Source organism: Thermobia domestica, chromosome 8 (genome assembly GCF_964235325.1).
Source record: "Thermobia domestica chromosome 8, izTheDome1.hap1.1, whole genome shotgun sequence".
NCBI classification, from domain to species: domain Eukaryota; kingdom Metazoa; phylum Arthropoda; class Insecta; order Zygentoma; family Lepismatidae; genus Thermobia; species Thermobia domestica.
This window is the reverse complement of record NC_137461.1, coordinates 90,253,935-90,271,173: the sequence shown is the minus strand read 5'-3', so window position 1 is coordinate 90,271,173 and position 17,239 is coordinate 90,253,935. Positions and strand designations below refer to the sequence as shown.

Below are 17,239 nucleotides of genomic sequence, written 5' to 3'. Positions count from 1 at the left end.
TAAATATTTTTATACAAAACAGAGGATTTAAACTGTAAATGACTTTTCTTTCTTTTATCAACCTCACAAGTACTCAATAGGCCCACATACCTTTCCAACTATTTTTTTCTCCATTGTTTACATTTATTTAACCTTCATTAGTACTACACAGAAAAACAAAGACATAGTCAAAATTACTTAACTTAACTGGTGCTGATAATGAATTGTCTATTGGAGCATGATTTTGAAGAGTCAGGTCTGAATTCCACAGTAACTTTTGGTTATTACCAGGCAAAACACCTCAAAAAACAGTGATCCACACATTCACAATTTTTTGAAGCATCTTCCCCCCTTTAAGTAATCAGAAACACCTTTCCGTGTCAAGAGGTGTATGTTCTACAGGAAATCTATGAATCATGCACCATACCTCCAACTACAGAATCTTGATCAACTACTCGGAAAAACATACTAGGAATGAAAAAAAAAATTCAGATATTGATATTCCGGATTCGATACGATCTGAATCCGAAATACGTAGCTTGTATCCAGGTTCGAAACCGAGATTTGGATTCTATGATTTAAAGTAAGAATCTGCAATTTCTAATAAAAATTAGAAATACCCATACTTAAGATAATCTACTTAGTGCTTATAGTATGGTTTATTCTAATCAACTGGCAAATTATTATTTTCTGTTTTGTAACATATGCAGTAGATGAAAGACGGAGAAATGAGAAACAAACACACTTACAAAGTTGTCTGCATTTGTCTTAATTAATATTCCTTTGTGTTCACAATTTAGGATTATTTTTCTAGATTTGTCAACACTGACATTCTTCAAATGCTTCCTGCGGTATGGATGTTATATTCTAACAACGACACAGTTTTTAAAGATGACAATGCACACCTGGAGTTGTTTAGCCATGGTTTTATGGGAAAGAGTAGGGGAAAGAAGAAGACAGAAATAAAGCATCATCTAGGTGGGAGTTACATTACAATGCAGTCATGTGATAGTCTTACAGGGTTGCGAGTAAATAAAGCTTAATGAAGGACGGCAAAACTGGGTACAGGAAAGCAACGGAATGAAAAGAATAAATAAATAATAATAACAATAAAAACATTAATAAAAAAATGAAAAAGCATACTATGGGGGAAAATAGAATTCACACATACAAATATATAAATTAATGACGAAATAATAAAATAGGCAAAATAATTAAAAACAATGAAAATAAGTTTTGAGATAATGCAGACCAAAGAGATGTAATGGACAAAATTTAAAAAAGAAGTGTAGCAACAGGATTCGAGGATAGAATAATAACGTGTCTTTCTATCTCTGTTTGAGAGACGTGGAAGTGTTCAGGGGACGGATTTTGAGCATATTTAGCCGAAAGATATGATTAATTAAAATGATGAGCCATATATTACTGGGCAGGTAGACGAGGAATTTGAGCGATGCAGAAGTGTCAGTAATTGTTGATGTAAATATTTATTAATGTAAATGAGGCTGAAGGGTTTTAACTTCTGGCACGATGGAAAGCGTGTGTTATCTTCATGTTTGGTTGAGTGTTACAAGGTCAAACCGCTATCAAATGTAGGGGAAAATTCTGCACCGTTTTCTAGCATTTTTTTTCGATCTAGTCCTCATAATGAGGGTATGGAGATTCGTTGACCTTTGCCAACGATTTTAGGGCGGTTTGGAAAAAAATTACTTTCAGATGTAGTTAGTACGAGAGAAGCACGTTTCAATAAAGAAGAGAGGATATCAGGGGCTAGAAAGTGCTGACGAGATGACCTAATCATCAAGAGACCATGTGGTGAGGGTGGGAGCTCTTGAAATGAGAGATGCTGCATACTATTGGTACATTTCATGTGTACGTCAGTCTACAGACGTCCATTCTTAAGAATTCCAAGAAAGTGTTTGCATCTTGGAAAAGGGTAAGATGAATTTGACTGGACACTTGTTGTTCACGGACTGCAGGAACTGTTCCATTACAGTTGTACGTGGATTCATATTAAGAAAATGCTATTCATGAATCGACCCCCGAGTCAAGAATAAAGTTCATGATGGGAGTATGTATTTTTCAAGATTCTCCATCAATAAGGTTAGTGTATAAGAAACCATGTGATTTGATTTAAAAATGAAATGAAAATGAAATAGCTTACGTTCCACATTATGCTGTGTAGGCTACAGGAGATGGTAACGAGGAGAAATAAATGCAACGGTGGAATGAAGGAAGTGGGAGGAAACGTGAGAATCCCACGGAAAAAACACGCACTCGGTATTTGTCCACTACAAAATCTACTTGATGCGAACTGGGATCGAACGCGGGATCCCACGAGCCAGAGATGAACGCTCTACCAGTGAGCCACCGCGATTTGATTTAAGGTAAAGGTATTTCTCATATTATCCAATTGAGAAATTCCTAATGGTTTAGACAAAAAATTGAATCAGAAATTGTACTCTCGACTTTCGCATGAGCGAAGCTACATGTGGTAAAATACTGCAGAGATGCGTTTTGTGGGGCTACCAACACTGGAAAGAATGATCTTCCTGGATTTAGTAGATTTTACGGAGATGATAAAAGTTTACTACGTACACTCGTTTCTCTACAATAAAATTTTTAACTTGACACATTTTTCAGTTTTTCGAGCAATCCGAGAAGAGGTAAGCCATTTTGAAAGGCTGTATATCGAAGAGGATGATTTTTTTTTTTTCAGAAAAAAAAACGGGTCTAATAATTTTGAATGTAGTTTCTCATTTTAAAAAAATAAACTAAATTTGAGACAGTCGTGTGAACCACCCTGGATGATTCGAAGTGGAATCATTCTATGGTATTTTTTTCCCTGGATGAAACCTGATATGATACCCATGATATTATACGGACGAGCTGGGATGACGGCAGCTGTAATTGTATTTTGAAACCTCCGTCGGCGCGAGGGAAACGCATCATTGTGCTTCATGGATGAGCTAGTGACGGGTTGGTTTCCAATTGCCTGTATCTATCGGCTAAAAATCATTGGTGACTGCAAAGTCGATAGCCATAACTAGAGACCGGATGTTTAGGCACTAAAAACCTGGGAAATAGGCAGGCAAATAGGCACTAAAAATTTAAAAAATAGGCAGTAAAATACGCACTAAAATGTAATTCGAAATAATGAAGATAAATACTCAACACCATAAAAAAATAGATTCAAGTCATAGATAATGTTCAAAGAATATAGAAACATACTTGTTTGTTAATATCTTCTTTTATTGTATATATAAAAACGAAGCTTGTTATGCATTTCATACATACTGGGTGAATCTGAAAGATGTGCACATACTTCGGGAGCTGATTCATGACATCAAAAGAAGACAAAAAGTCTTGTTGCATGTTGTCAAATTCCGCTTCGTGTACGAGTGACAGGGGGCCAACTTGGAATCCAAAATCGAATCCTGACAATTGGAACGAGACATAAAGGTGTTCACATACTTCGGGAGGTGATTCGTAACATTCAAAAAATTCAAGAGGACTTTTTGTCTTCTTTTCATGTCACGAATCACCTCTCAAAGTATGTGCAAATCTTTCGGTTCCGTTCCAATTGTCAGGATTCAATTTTCGATTCCAAATGTGCACATCTTTGAAGTTCACCATGTATATATATCGTAACGTACCACGTGCTTGTGTTTACAAATACGTAATATGTGTGTATTATTTATGTTATATAAATTATATATTTTCCCAATGAAGGCTTATTTTGAAGAAAATGCAGAGAATAGGCAATATTAGGTACTAAACCAATTATTTAGGCAGTAAAGGTCGAAATAGGCAAAATAGGCAAAATAAAATTGGCTTAAATCGAAACTATAAACCCCCATATAAACTTTGAAATGTTATTTTTGATCATATCTTTAACAATAAAGAATAGGCATTTTGCCTAACATCCGGTCTCTAGCCATAACGAAATGACAGCACAGGTCTTCGAAAATTATTAAAAAAGTATATGATTTCCTTTATAAAACAACACAAAATGCCGGTACTGAACCCTGTCCCCATAATAGCTGTACTGTTAGAAGCAATAAAACCGGAAAATATATTCAAAAAATATGTGGTGCATGAACTTGCAGCCTCATATGGACATGAAGTGTTACGCCTCCCTCCCTACTACCATTGTACGTTGAACCCCACTGAATTCGTATGGGCTCGCCTGAAATCTTTTGTAAGGAAAGAACAATATGTCCCCTAGGTGATGCCACTCTGTGTCAATTATTGCGAGACACAACAGAAAAAAATGACTCTCTGCTTTGGTCTTTGTGCGTCAATCATACAATGAAAATCGAAGACCAGGATAGAGACAATAGTCAGGAGAGATTTGTAATTCATGTAGGGGACAATGACAATGACGAGTAAGTCAATTTATTTCTATGCATATTAGTAGAAGTTTTAAATTTAGTGCCAGTGTCCTTTGAAAATATTTAATCATTATATTGTCTCTACTTTTCAATTTCCATATGAAGTCATGAAAATACGAATCAGATATTAGTCTCATGATGTGTATTTATTTTACTCTTAAATATAGCATATTGTTAATATCGTGTAACATTCATAAAGATCACGTTTGTACGAACCAAACATGTTAAGTACCACACGACTTCGGTGCATGAGAACCAGGTTCGATTCCTGGCGGATGCTTATGTGGTTTCAAATCTCACGTATAACTCCTTTTGCTGGTGTAGCTGGTGCGTGTCATTGGTACATATGATTCCGGGTTCAATTCTCGGTGGGAGAGCAAAAAAAAATTTTAATTTCATACTTACTCACTTTCATTAATCTCACCTCTCTTTTAGACTCAAAAGCATAACAGTAAGACGTTAAACTAAAAAAAAAAAAAAAAAAAAATCATATTTTTTCGAATCTAACATAAGTTACAGGTATTCCCTTATGTAGCCTCAACACCAAACGGGACGTTCCAAACCAAGGCATTACCAACAGATCGGGATTGTATTATTCACATAATTTTCCTGCTGTTACCATAAACAGGGTGTCTACTAAAATTACAAAATGAAATTTCGTGATTTTTTTTTTTTTTTTAACCAAATCATAAAATTTCCTAATATTTTCAAGAGCGAATTTGGGTGCGAATTAGGCCGAATTTTCATCCATGCGATAGAAACGTACTTTGCTTGCGATTTGGTAGCGTCTAGAGCCGACTATAGACATTTTTGGTGGTGAACTTTGGCTATTTATAGAACAAAATTTTCCAACCTATACTCACATTTAAACAGTTAAAAAAAATCGTGACCCAAAAGCTAAATTTCGTGACTTTCATGACCATTTTCTGATTTTGTGACTTTCGTGATCGGTAGACACCCTGACAAAGCTCTATTACAATAGGGATTTCACAGTTTTACTAGGTAGACTTGCAAAAGGAAACTGTTTTCGAAACCCACCGGAGAGTGGCTGGAGCCGGAATGATCGAAAACAAGCACTTTATATCTATATATAAAGTTTAACGCTCAACGACTATGCATTGTAGCTGAGATGGTAATGATAATGAATGAAATGTTGGAATGAAGAAAGAGGGAGAGAACAGAGCCCCGAAAAACCCAAAGTGAACTATCTGCCATTGAGCTGAAACAGCCCGCGAGTATCGTTTGTTTGTTAAAGTTTAGCACGTATACCAAAGGCACACACACCAGTACTAGACCAGCAAGAACAGTAAGTTAGGACGCAGGGGTCCCCTTTGCAGTAGTTTCTTTCTTCTTTTTATCAAGGCTATATAAAAAGCGACCTGTAATATAAAGTGGGATCCCAACCACTATTGGGGCCTCCACTGGAAAACAAATCCAGTACTATGCGCACGTTGTACTCGATCACCGAGAAGCATATAGCTACAGTTATGCAAATTAAGGATCCGCAGCTACAAATATCGCTCAATATCACGTTTCTCGGTCTACATTGTACATTTGCTAAAGCACTTTTAGCATCTGATCATTAACTCTGCATAGAGGTAAGGCTTTATAATGCTATTTCTGGCACACCTGGAGATCTCATATCCTTGTGTTATATATATTGTAACCGGCCAGTTATTTCTGTTGTACTTTGGTTTCAACTTTAATTTTTAAAGATGAACAAAACAAGGAAAAGATTCCTATACATAATTTCAGGTCAAAAATCTTTCATAAAATTTTAAGAATTCTAATGTAATTTTGTCTGCGAATTCGTTTTATGTGCGGAAGACAGTCTGACTTACATAATGAACTTTCTCATTATGTAAATCTTGCGTTGACAGATTTCTTCGTCTGAACCGAATTCTGACTTGTACATGAAACCGATTTTCTGGGTCACTTTTCGATGGCGTGGTTCTACGTCTATGTTTTATGTCACTTTGAGTAACAACCTCAGCAAAAGTAATAGTATATAACCTCACGATATTTCCGGGATAGGATGGTGTGTTACCAGACACTATATCGTTAACTGTCTCGATGTAACTTGAAAACTGTCAACACATTTTATATTCAGACTCCGAACATCAATAGTACGCATCAGCTAAAGTTAGGAAAGAGTAACTGTTTCATCAAATAACATGATGCCAAAGAATGCGTTAGAACAGCAAACACTGGAACTGCTGAGCAACGCAGAAATTTGATTTGTGTAGCTGACTTACCTTGCTACAGATGATATGTTGTTTTCAGTGTTTCAACATTTTTAATTTATAAGTGGTGTTAGTGAATTTATTTTTGGTGATGTGATTATTTTTGATGATTTTTTTTTATTTAAATCGTTTTTTTTTTTTAATTTAAATCAAATCTATCTTCTCGCGTAATACAAGTCACTAACTGAAGATAAAACATTAGAAATTAATATTAAATGTTCATTATGCCATTTAAGTGAAAATATTGGGCTTGAATTCTGAATTGATTGCCAGTCGTTAACTAATTTCAATCCCAAATAGAGATGCAAGGGCTCGGAAAAAACGGTCACTTGGGGGGGGGGGGGACTAGGTTTTTTCTACTTCACTTTTTTGCTTGGGAAATTTTGGTCCTTTTTCTAAATTCTGCTTTAAATTGATAAAGCAGGTTTTGTTTCGCTTCTCTACAATACAAAAACTCATTTAAGTAGTAATGGATGCAGACAATAATACAAAACCTCGAAAATAAACATGAATTTCGAAAACATATTTCAAACAATTTTAATTCTTAACACATGTTTATTATGAATCCCAAAAAATTAATCCATGTATATAATAAGTCGCAGTTAAGTTTTAACTTTCATATGCATTATAAGCAATATTTTTTTGTGAATTAAAAATACAAAAACAAGAAAAAACTGTTACATGACATACAGAATTTATTGTACTATGTGTGTGAGTTCAAACAAATAACACATCGGGAAGATAATAATATATTTACTGAACAAACGCACAAAACAAATTTAAGTTTCGACGCCGTAGCCTTCTTAAAAATAACATGTTCTTCTCTTTGTTCATTACGTATATCAAGTAGCTCAAGTGGTACAACGTTGGCTTCGCATTCGGGAGGTCATGGGTTCGATTCCCACTACTGACTGAGGATTTCCAGTGTTTCCCTCAGTCCTACCAGGCAAATGCCGGGATGGTACCTACTAAAACAGGCCCTCGCCGATACTTCCCAAATCCTTTCCATGTTGTTGTTAGATAGCCAGTATAAAATTGCCTCTGAGCTGCATCTGGTAATTGTTAAATAAATAAATAAATATCATTCCGTCGTCAATCTGCTATAGCTTATAAGTTTATTATGTCTGACTTCCGAGATTTTCATAAACATTCGTACTAGAGTAACAATGAAAAATTATCATTGTTTTATTACAGTTCAACGTATTACTTTAAAACGACTGAAAAAAATGCAATCTTTGTATGGGACGCTCAAAAATCACCTAATTTGTTAATGCACCTCTTGCTTCCGCCTTTGCTACCCCTACAGAAACTTCTTTGAAATGGAACAGAAATGTTGAAAATGTACTTTATATTCATTTATTACATACGTAATAATCTGTTACCACCTATCAGGTGCTTCGGACCTACAAAATCGGTGAAGTCCCAAATTCTGTAATGCACTGACTGCTCCTTAAGCTTGTTTAGAGTCAGGAAAGTACTGAATTTTCTGTTCATGGATCATATGCGTAATACTGTTTATATGAGCGTTTGGTTTTCAAGGCTTTGGAATATATAATTACTATCACGGTTCACCCAGTCCTGAAGGTTTCTGAACTTTTAACAAGAATTCAACATGTCATTACGTAACTTTCCCTTTAAAAAAAAAAAAAAAAAAAAAAAAAAAAAAAAAAAAAAAAAAAAAAAAACCTACGAAATACATTTAAGTCAAGCACAACAAACATGAGTGAGTGGTTAACTTTTCCGCTTCTATTGGGAAGTCCGGGATTCAGTCCCGTATTCGACCATTCCGACAAAAGTTCTTAATTCCATCTGTGAATATAGATATAGTGCGTGTACTGTGATTCCTGGCTGATTTCGTTTCTTATGTTTGAATTGTTATTATTATTAATTACCAGCAATGACGGATTTGAGAAAGGGGTTAGGGTGGGGGTGTCTTTCGGACTGAAGCCTGTTCTCCAAAAGTATGGAATTTCTAAAACAAAAGTTATGTCTTTACTCATACATTTCAAGCTCCCCTCAAATGAAAATCAGGCATTTTTTAAAATCTAATCCTAATAAGAAAAAACCCTCCCAAAACACTTTTCTAAATCCGTACTGGTTATTTGTATAAAATGGTATTCAAGGTTGCATCCGAAAGATTATTGCTAGATCATTACACAGCTACAGTATAACAGAAGTGTGGAAGTATGCTCTGACGGATATATTGAAAAACATAAGTTTAACTATGTGCGAGAAACTAGAGTACTAAGCTCTAAGAAATGAAACACGAATAACTAAAAATTAAATGATCTATGGAAGAAAAAATGTCGATAACTCAGAAGTTAAAATAAAGTTAAGAATATAGCCTCTAAAATTTCTCTCAAATACTACGTACTTAATATTTAATTCATATAACATATGCTCCATCCATCATGATGGTGAATTCTAGAGGGAAATATGGCATTTAGGTCATGAAATCTTGTTTAACTATAGAGTATACTATAAGAAAACTATTTAGACAGAAAAATCATGAAAATGAAAAATGCCAAAATTTCAGTTTTTTCCCTAAAAAGCCGGCCTTTTATGTGAAAGAAAAAAAAAAAACATCAATTCAAAAAAGCCGGCTATTTTGCATCTCTAATCCCAAACAATCTTTACTAAGCACTAAGGAAAAAGTACGGCGACGTTTATCAACATGATACTTTGTTTTCACAAAAGTTACTCATATTTGGCAGGGGCATACCTAAAAAAAATTGGAACTAGCTTGCGGCACGAAATACATATAAAATACGCAAATTTCGCCTGTTATAAAATCTTAAAAAAAAAAAAAAAAAAAGTTTCGGAGAGGGAATCGGACCTCGCTTTATAAATACGCCTCTATTATCTGGGAACAAACAGACTCGCAGAAAAAAGAATTTTCGTCTTAAATGTCCATGGTGATTTTCTCGTTGGAATAGTTAACGATTTAAACACCTTATGTTACGAAGAAAGCAGAATTCCTCCGTTACCCGTTCAAAACGGGATTTTCCCTAATCATCCTCAGCATGAAACACTCGTTTTTACACTGTGCTGTACATACATTTGCATCTTATTGTATTATGGTTATCTTCCATAATTGAAATAACACAACAGAGGCTGGATTTTACTTATTTTCACTTTAAATTAATTTATTTCGGAATCTGATTTAAATCAACGATTTTTATTTTAAAAAAATTAAGTGCGAAACTTTGCACAAAGCAACTATACGAAGGGGAATATCTATCCATATATTGGGTAACATCACTAGATGAACAGTGTTGCCAACCCAATATAAAGTTATGATTTTTTAAATGGAATGACCTAAATTTAATTTCATACTTCGAATCAGCAATGAAAACAAATACGAAAGAGATGACACTTGCAGATCAGTGTTGCATACTTTTTGAAAAATAACGTCAAACATGTGTCAAATTTAAACGCCTTTAACACGCACAAGGAATGAAATAGTAACTATTCGTGCACATTAAATTAAATACTGGGAAAAACTCTTTAAGATGACTTCAAGTTTAGAAGGATCAGTTAAACAGTGCTGCCACAACAGAAGAGAGAGAAATTGAGTTAGGAAATAGAGCGGTTCCGGGTTCGATTCCTGATGGGGGCACTCGGTCCAAAAAATTTAAAATGAGATTTTTCTGGGTTTTTCTCATTCACGCCAGGCAAATGTCGGGGTGGTACCTAACTTACAGGCCCCAGGACGCTTTCTTCCTTTCCTTTCCCCGGATAGCGTGCTCGCCGAAGAATGTCATCCCTCAAACGTGACGGGCCAAATGGCTACAGACGGCGAAAAACAGAAATCTAAAATCCAACATCCATCCAAGAAATTTGATAGCTAACAGTAAGAATGTACTTCCTATTCCTCTCCCTCCATTTTCAAATATGCAGGAAATGAAAACAGCAATTAAGGAGAAAATTCCTTTATTCCCCCCTGCAAATTCCCGACAGAAGAAAATATGAACTGCACTTCAAAACATTTGTAGTGGAGCTAAATGGAAATATTAGTTTATCGGGCCTACCCTACTTGTGGGATTACGCTTAGCCACTGATCCTCTCAAGTGAAATGTCATTCACAATAATCTCAGAGGTGTAGTCTGTTGCAGTTGATAGTCTTTAACTTCTTAGGGGGTCCGCAGTGCTTACACGACCTTTACGGAAACGAGCTGAGCACCGTAATACATTGCTATGATTCACTAAACTATCTCCACAAACCTCTCGCAAAGCATTGTAAATTTCAGTTGGATTCTTACCACATAGACTTTCGATTTTGATATACGAACGCTTGTCATCATGTGTAATCCAACCTTACTCGGGTTCACCACTGAATTTCTCACAAAACAGCTATGCAAACCAGAAAACAGAAACAATCAAGCACAAACTCTGACCCACAACTTACCTAAAAGTGAACTTAATAAAACCACTCAAACGGTCGTGCACGGGCTGTGTGCAAGACTTTTGGACTGACCCTCTTATTTTGTAACGATTTGCCTTAACACAAAGCGAAAATAAGCCTTTCGGTTTTACTTTCAAATGTTGATGTGTTTGTTTCCTACAGTCACGGTTCCACGTTTGCTTTTGCTGAACTCTAAGAATGTGTTACATCATAATGACCACGTAGCACAGGTTGGTGCTCGTTTCTCACCCTTCTTTTCCTTTACGCGCATATACACTGTCACTGACGTGCCTCCTCCATACGGACAAAAGCCCGTGTGAGTTTCCAACTTCGCTCTGTTCAAATGGATGAAATAGTACTGTTCAAATAGTTTCTAGTGACCACCATGCAGAGGTTTGAACGTATTTTTATGAGAATAATCGCTTTTCAGACATATCATTTTGCAGTATATCATAAATCATTCAATTATTGGGAAGCATTGTACAAAAAGCAAAAGATTCTGATTGAATTATAATAGGAAAACTGTGTGGTTATGCCTTCTTAAAGTTAAGATGCAAGGGCACGGTGGGTAAGTGGTAGAGCGCTTACCTCTGGTACGAGGGCTCCCTGATACGATTTTCGGTCCAGTAAGTTTGTGGTGGAAAATATCGTGTCCATGGGGTTATCGGGTATTCTCGCTTTCTCTCACATTCTCATCCCACTAATTCTTCCATCATTAGTCACTTGCTTTAATCATTGTCCCCCATATCCTAAATGGCATATTCGTAGGACTATTTTGTTTACAAGCATCGCCACTTTTGCTCACGCGCCTGGTCCCTATAGACACTTTGAGTTTCCACTAGTTTTGCCCTGCCTGACTTGGTTAAATACTATCTTTCTTTTTGTGGCCATTCAGCACAGGTTTGATCATGGGCTTTTATACTGTACTCGTTTACTCGCCAGCTCACTATGGTTTCAACCGTTCATGGACCTACCATGTTCCCCGTTTCTTGACCGATCAGATACATCTCTTGTTTTTAATGGCCACCTAACACAGGTTGTTTGGTGTTTGTTCTACTATGGCTTTAATGGTAAATATCTACGTGCTGTATTTTTACTCATAACGTTTGAGTCCTCATAAGGGAATCGGCACCTATGAATCCATAAATGCAACCCATTTCTTAACAAAAATTTCTAAATTATTTGTAGTTTATTTCGTGGTGAATGAAATACAAAATAAGTTGTGCATATTCCCTTCTTTAGCAAATTTCAAAGCAATAATTTCAAAAAAATTTCAGAGCAATAATTTTACTGTTGTGTGGTTACATTATGTTCCTTTGAAAATACTTGTTGTTCTGCTAATCTTCAATGAATACACTTCCAAACATGTCTGCTGGTATGTGAATTTATCAAACAACTTTCGAAGTTATTGCGTGCGGCACGTATTCTTATTACATGTGCACATAGATAATCGCACTTAATATAGTATGTAATATGTAGTTTTTTTTTTAATTGCCGTAATATTAAATAATTTGTGTTCTTATCTGTCTGTATGTTGATAATAGTAGCACATTTGCCCTGAAATCCACGTGTTCTCAGTTATTCTGGAAAAGAATGACAAATAAAAAGAAGCCAGTCAGACAGACGACAATTGCAACAAGGAAAAGGATTACTGTTGTGAATTATCGAAAATTATGTGTAATACATTACGCATAAAACGAAATTCAAACGACGACAAATTTCATTTCAAAAAACTTCTATAAGAACTTTCAGGTCAAAGTACTGCTGCAAGAGACTGACACTGCAAAACTGCACCGGTTAACATCAAATTGCAATCCAAATTCCTACAGAATACGACACAAACAATCACGGTCTATCCCCGGGACTACCAAAGTTTCATAAAATTACCACGATTGCTAAGTCAGTCTGCTGAATCATGTGTGGCGGAAAATTATACACTCTTAGTGGATAATCCACCATTTTTGGATATTTGGGGCGTACTGCTATACGGCAGTATGTAGCAAACATTCTGTTTAACGAGGAGCAGTGCGTATTTGGCCAGAAATAGAGCTAAAATTGGGATCACGAAAAAAGGGAAAGGGTGTTTCATGGGAAACTCTAGTGGCATGTGTCACTAGAATAACTGAACGTGTCATTAAAGGAACACCTATTCGATAGGAAGACCAATCACTACTGTTACAGATACAAGAAGTGGATTTCATAGCAGCCAAAATGACGTACCACAACTTGTATCAGATCGTCGAGGTGAAACTGCTCATGGAAAAAACATACCTAAAGATAAAACCATTGAAGGCACAGTCTGTACAGGGATGTCAGTATAGTTACAGAAGCAGCTTTATTGTTACTGTGAGCTTTTATTATTCACCATGTACAAGCGTCACATCTTTCGTGGCTGCCCACGGCAAAATTGCTATATGCCAAGAGCTTAGACTTACCTCATCTCCTTTTTTAGTTTATATCTATGCTTTTAGCTGCAATACAGGCCAAAGTCTTCGGGAAACTCGTGTCGCCAAATTTTTAACGCAAGATGTTTGTTCAGCTGCTTCAGGTGTAACAATGTCAAAAATGATGCTCCTAGGTATAACCGTCAGATATATCACAAGCACAACAGAATTAATATCTTTGATCAGCCGTACGTGAAACTCACCTTCATATTCACAAATATTTTGATTATAAACAACAATGTATGATTGTGTCGCCGAAAGCGATGATGACCTCCAGCCATCAGTCATATAAGATTCATCTGTGTTCTCCCCCTTTTCATGTGATAATTTCCGAGGATTTGCATATCACGTAATGTTAAAAGGGTAAATATAAACTGCATGAGAGATTAGATTAATCTGAGCTCTTGGAACGTAGCACTCCCGCCGTGGGCAGCAACGAAGAAACTCTCACCTGTTGGTGGTGATTAAGAACAGCTGGCATTGACAGTAAATCTGTTTCAATAACCAAAACACTTACTGTCATACCTGCACAGGCTGTGCCTTCAATGAATTTATCTTTAGGTATGTTTCTTCTATGAAAAATTTCAGCTCGACGATCTGGTACAAGTTGTGGTACATCATTTTGGCTGCTATGAAATCCACTTCTTGAATCTGTAACAGTAGTGATTAGTCTTCCTATCGAATAGGTGTTCCTTTAATGACACGTTCAGTTATTCTAGTGACATGCCACTAGAGTTTCCCATGAAACACCCTTTCCCTTTTTTCGTGATCCCAATTTTAGCTCTATTTCTGGCCAAATACGCACTGCTCCTCGTTAAACCGGATGTCTGTTACATACTGCCGTATAGCAGTACGCCCCAAATATCCAAATATGGTGGATTACCCACTAAGAGTGTATAATTTTCCGCCACAAATGATTCAGGAGACTGACTTAGCAATCGTGGTAATTTTATGAAACTTTGGTAGTCCCAGCGATAGACCATAATTGTTTGTGTCGTATTCTGTAGGAATTTGGATTGCAATTTGATATTAAGCGGCGCAGTTTTGCAGTGTCAGTCTCTTGCAGCAGTACTTTGACCTGAAAGTTCTTATAGAAGTTCTTTTAAATGAAATTTGTCGTCGTTTGAATTTCGTTTTATGCGTAGTGTATTACACATAATTTTCGATAATTCACAACAGTAATCCTTTTCCTTGTTGCAATTGTCGTCTGTCTGACTGGCTTCTTTTTATTTGTCATTCTTTTCCAGAATAACTGAGAACACGTGGATTTCAGGGCAAATGCGCTACTATTATCAACTTACAGACAGATAAGAACACAAATTATTTAATATTACGGCAATTAAAAAACTACATATTACATACTATATTAAGTGCGATTATCTATGTGCACATGTAATAAGAATACGTGCCGCACGCAATAACTTCACATACAAGCAGACATGTTTGGAGTGTATTCATTGTAGAATAGCAGAACAAGTATTTTCAAAGTAACATAATGTAACCGCAGAACAGTAAAATTATTGCATTGATTTTTTTTCTATTATACCATGGACAAACAAACCATAAAACCTTCCTGGGGAATTTCTCGGTACTGGAAATCTGTCATAATACAACGAATGAAAAAATTAGGTAAAATGATTTGTATCACTTGTTTTCTATAGAAAAATAAAACGGAATATTGACACAATCATACTCATACTTCCATGAAAATCAATTATTATGAAAATTGTGAAGATTATAAAATACATATTTCCTCTGCTCCTATTTTATGGATCAAGACGAAAGTTTCAGTTTAAGTTAAACATAAAATAGGACACATAAATACATTTTATTATTCACGTAGATTGCAGCGTTGCCACGTAAAAACTAAAAGAATCGCAAGAAAGGACTTTTTTAGGGAAATCATCTTAAATATCCCTCAATTATTTTTCCTTTGTACGCAGAAATGTCTCGTTCGTTACGTAAACTGAAAGCCTACAGTCTTACAAATCGATCTAGGTATAACTTGTTCCAGTGTTGCACTAACGGTCTGATCTGCAGTCATTTAAAGAGATCCCTTAGATGTCTGTAAATATACACGGGTGCTAAAGGGTTAAGGGCTCCAGGACCCAGGTGTTGCACTTATATATTGACCAACAACTATTTTTTGATTCTAAGGACCCTAAAGAACATTTCTAATATAGTGGCAAAAGTTCCCTAGGGGGAGGAAGTAATCACCTCCGTGGCCCTTGGTCTAGTATAAGGAAGCAATATCTCAGTAGAATTTTTTTTTTTTTTGAGAAAATAAAAAAGAATACAAGTTTCTTAATTTTCCATAAGGAATTCATATATAAAACAAAATAATTACCAAAATCCATAACTTGACCGGTACATGCCCTGCCTGAATTGAGATGGAACGCGTTTCATAAATAACTATTGGCATGTTAAAAAGTTGACAGGGCTTAATGGAATAAATGCAAAATCTAACAATTCTTTCTCCTTGAAATGAGTATCCTCGCTGCGTAGTTACCTTATGTTCAATTGCACGGTAATAAAGCAAAATTCTTAATATTGCCTCTATGTTGATATATGGTAATAGTTAAGAACAGCTACTTCTCATCTCCCGTGCACGAGGATACATCTTACTGTTGCATTACCTAAACACCCTAAGTACAAGGGCAAGAACTCAGTCTATTACCTACTTTTTAACATCCTAGGTAGTCAATGAATAATTCCTAAAAGTATGGCGTTTCTCGTCCTTCCCTAAATGGGAAGTACGGCTCCTTAACTATAACCGGTATTTTATCTTAACAATTTTGATTTTCTGATCTGTATGTGTTTATCTACACCCGAAAAGAGCAACCATCTAATAAGAAATTAAAAGTAGATCACCTCATTCGACACTTCAGACCGAGTTTCCTTTAGAAACAAATGTTTCCACTTACACAATCGTTATTTCTGTTACTCATTTTAAACAGATACTACTAATATCTCCAACTCCAATACAAGCACATGTATTCTGACTGTAGTGAATACATAAAAATTGTACTCTTATCGAATTTCTTAACATAACACTTTAAGTCCTATAGTATTCTGAATCGAACTGGTCATTGTTTTCATTACTTACACATTAAGTTTACAACACAAGAAATACTATTTACACAAATTCAATGATTTTACTTCCTTTATGTAAAGTTCAATATTTAACGAATATAAAGCAACGCGCTAAGTCATTTTAAATACCGGCAAACTACTGTACGTCTATTGTGTAGATAATCCTTACTTGGATAAGCTCTGTATTATGTACTTATAGAAGTCAATTCTCTATGCACTTTCAGTTGCAAATAATACTGATTTTATAAAATAAACTGCAAATTTGTTTATGATTTAACTGAATTCATGGGATGCAATGACCTTACATAGACGCCAACACGCACATTGAAAACACTAACATCGAACATTAACATGAGGCGGCTTGTGCGGAGTGGGAATGGTTGATCTAAGTAAATGTTTTTTTCCAAACATGTTATTTATATGCTTAAATTGAACTCTTAAAGCACAAACGTAGTTTTGTGATTTTAAGATTCAATAATATGGTATACTACCAGGTCATAATTGCAATGTTTACTTGCCTTGAATCTCGATCATCATAATCACTTCGCCCTGCCATATTTGATGCGAAGACAAATACAATCAAAATAAATTCCATTTGCAAAATACACTTTCATGATATATAATATTTAACATTGTGAAACCTATATGCGTATGAGAAAATTTCAGTTTAATTTATGACCT

General features: G+C 35.6%; 1 protein-coding gene across 2 annotated transcripts in view; it reads right to left on the bottom strand.

Moving 5' to 3' along the window:
* The window catches only part of LOC145693068 (eukaryotic translation initiation factor 4H-like), a 71,945-nt gene extending 54,715 nt beyond the window's left edge, over nt 1-17,230 (bottom strand). For both annotated transcript variants that reach the window (XM_081768739.1, XM_081768740.1), the window contains exon 1: nt 17,077-17,230. In XM_081768739.1, coding sequence (XP_081624865.1) covers nt 17,077-17,153 — 77 coding nt within the window. In that variant the 5' untranslated portion in view covers nt 17,154-17,230. The remainder of the gene's footprint in view (nt 1-17,076) is intronic.
* Between the last annotated feature and the right edge of the window lie 9 nt (nt 17,231-17,239).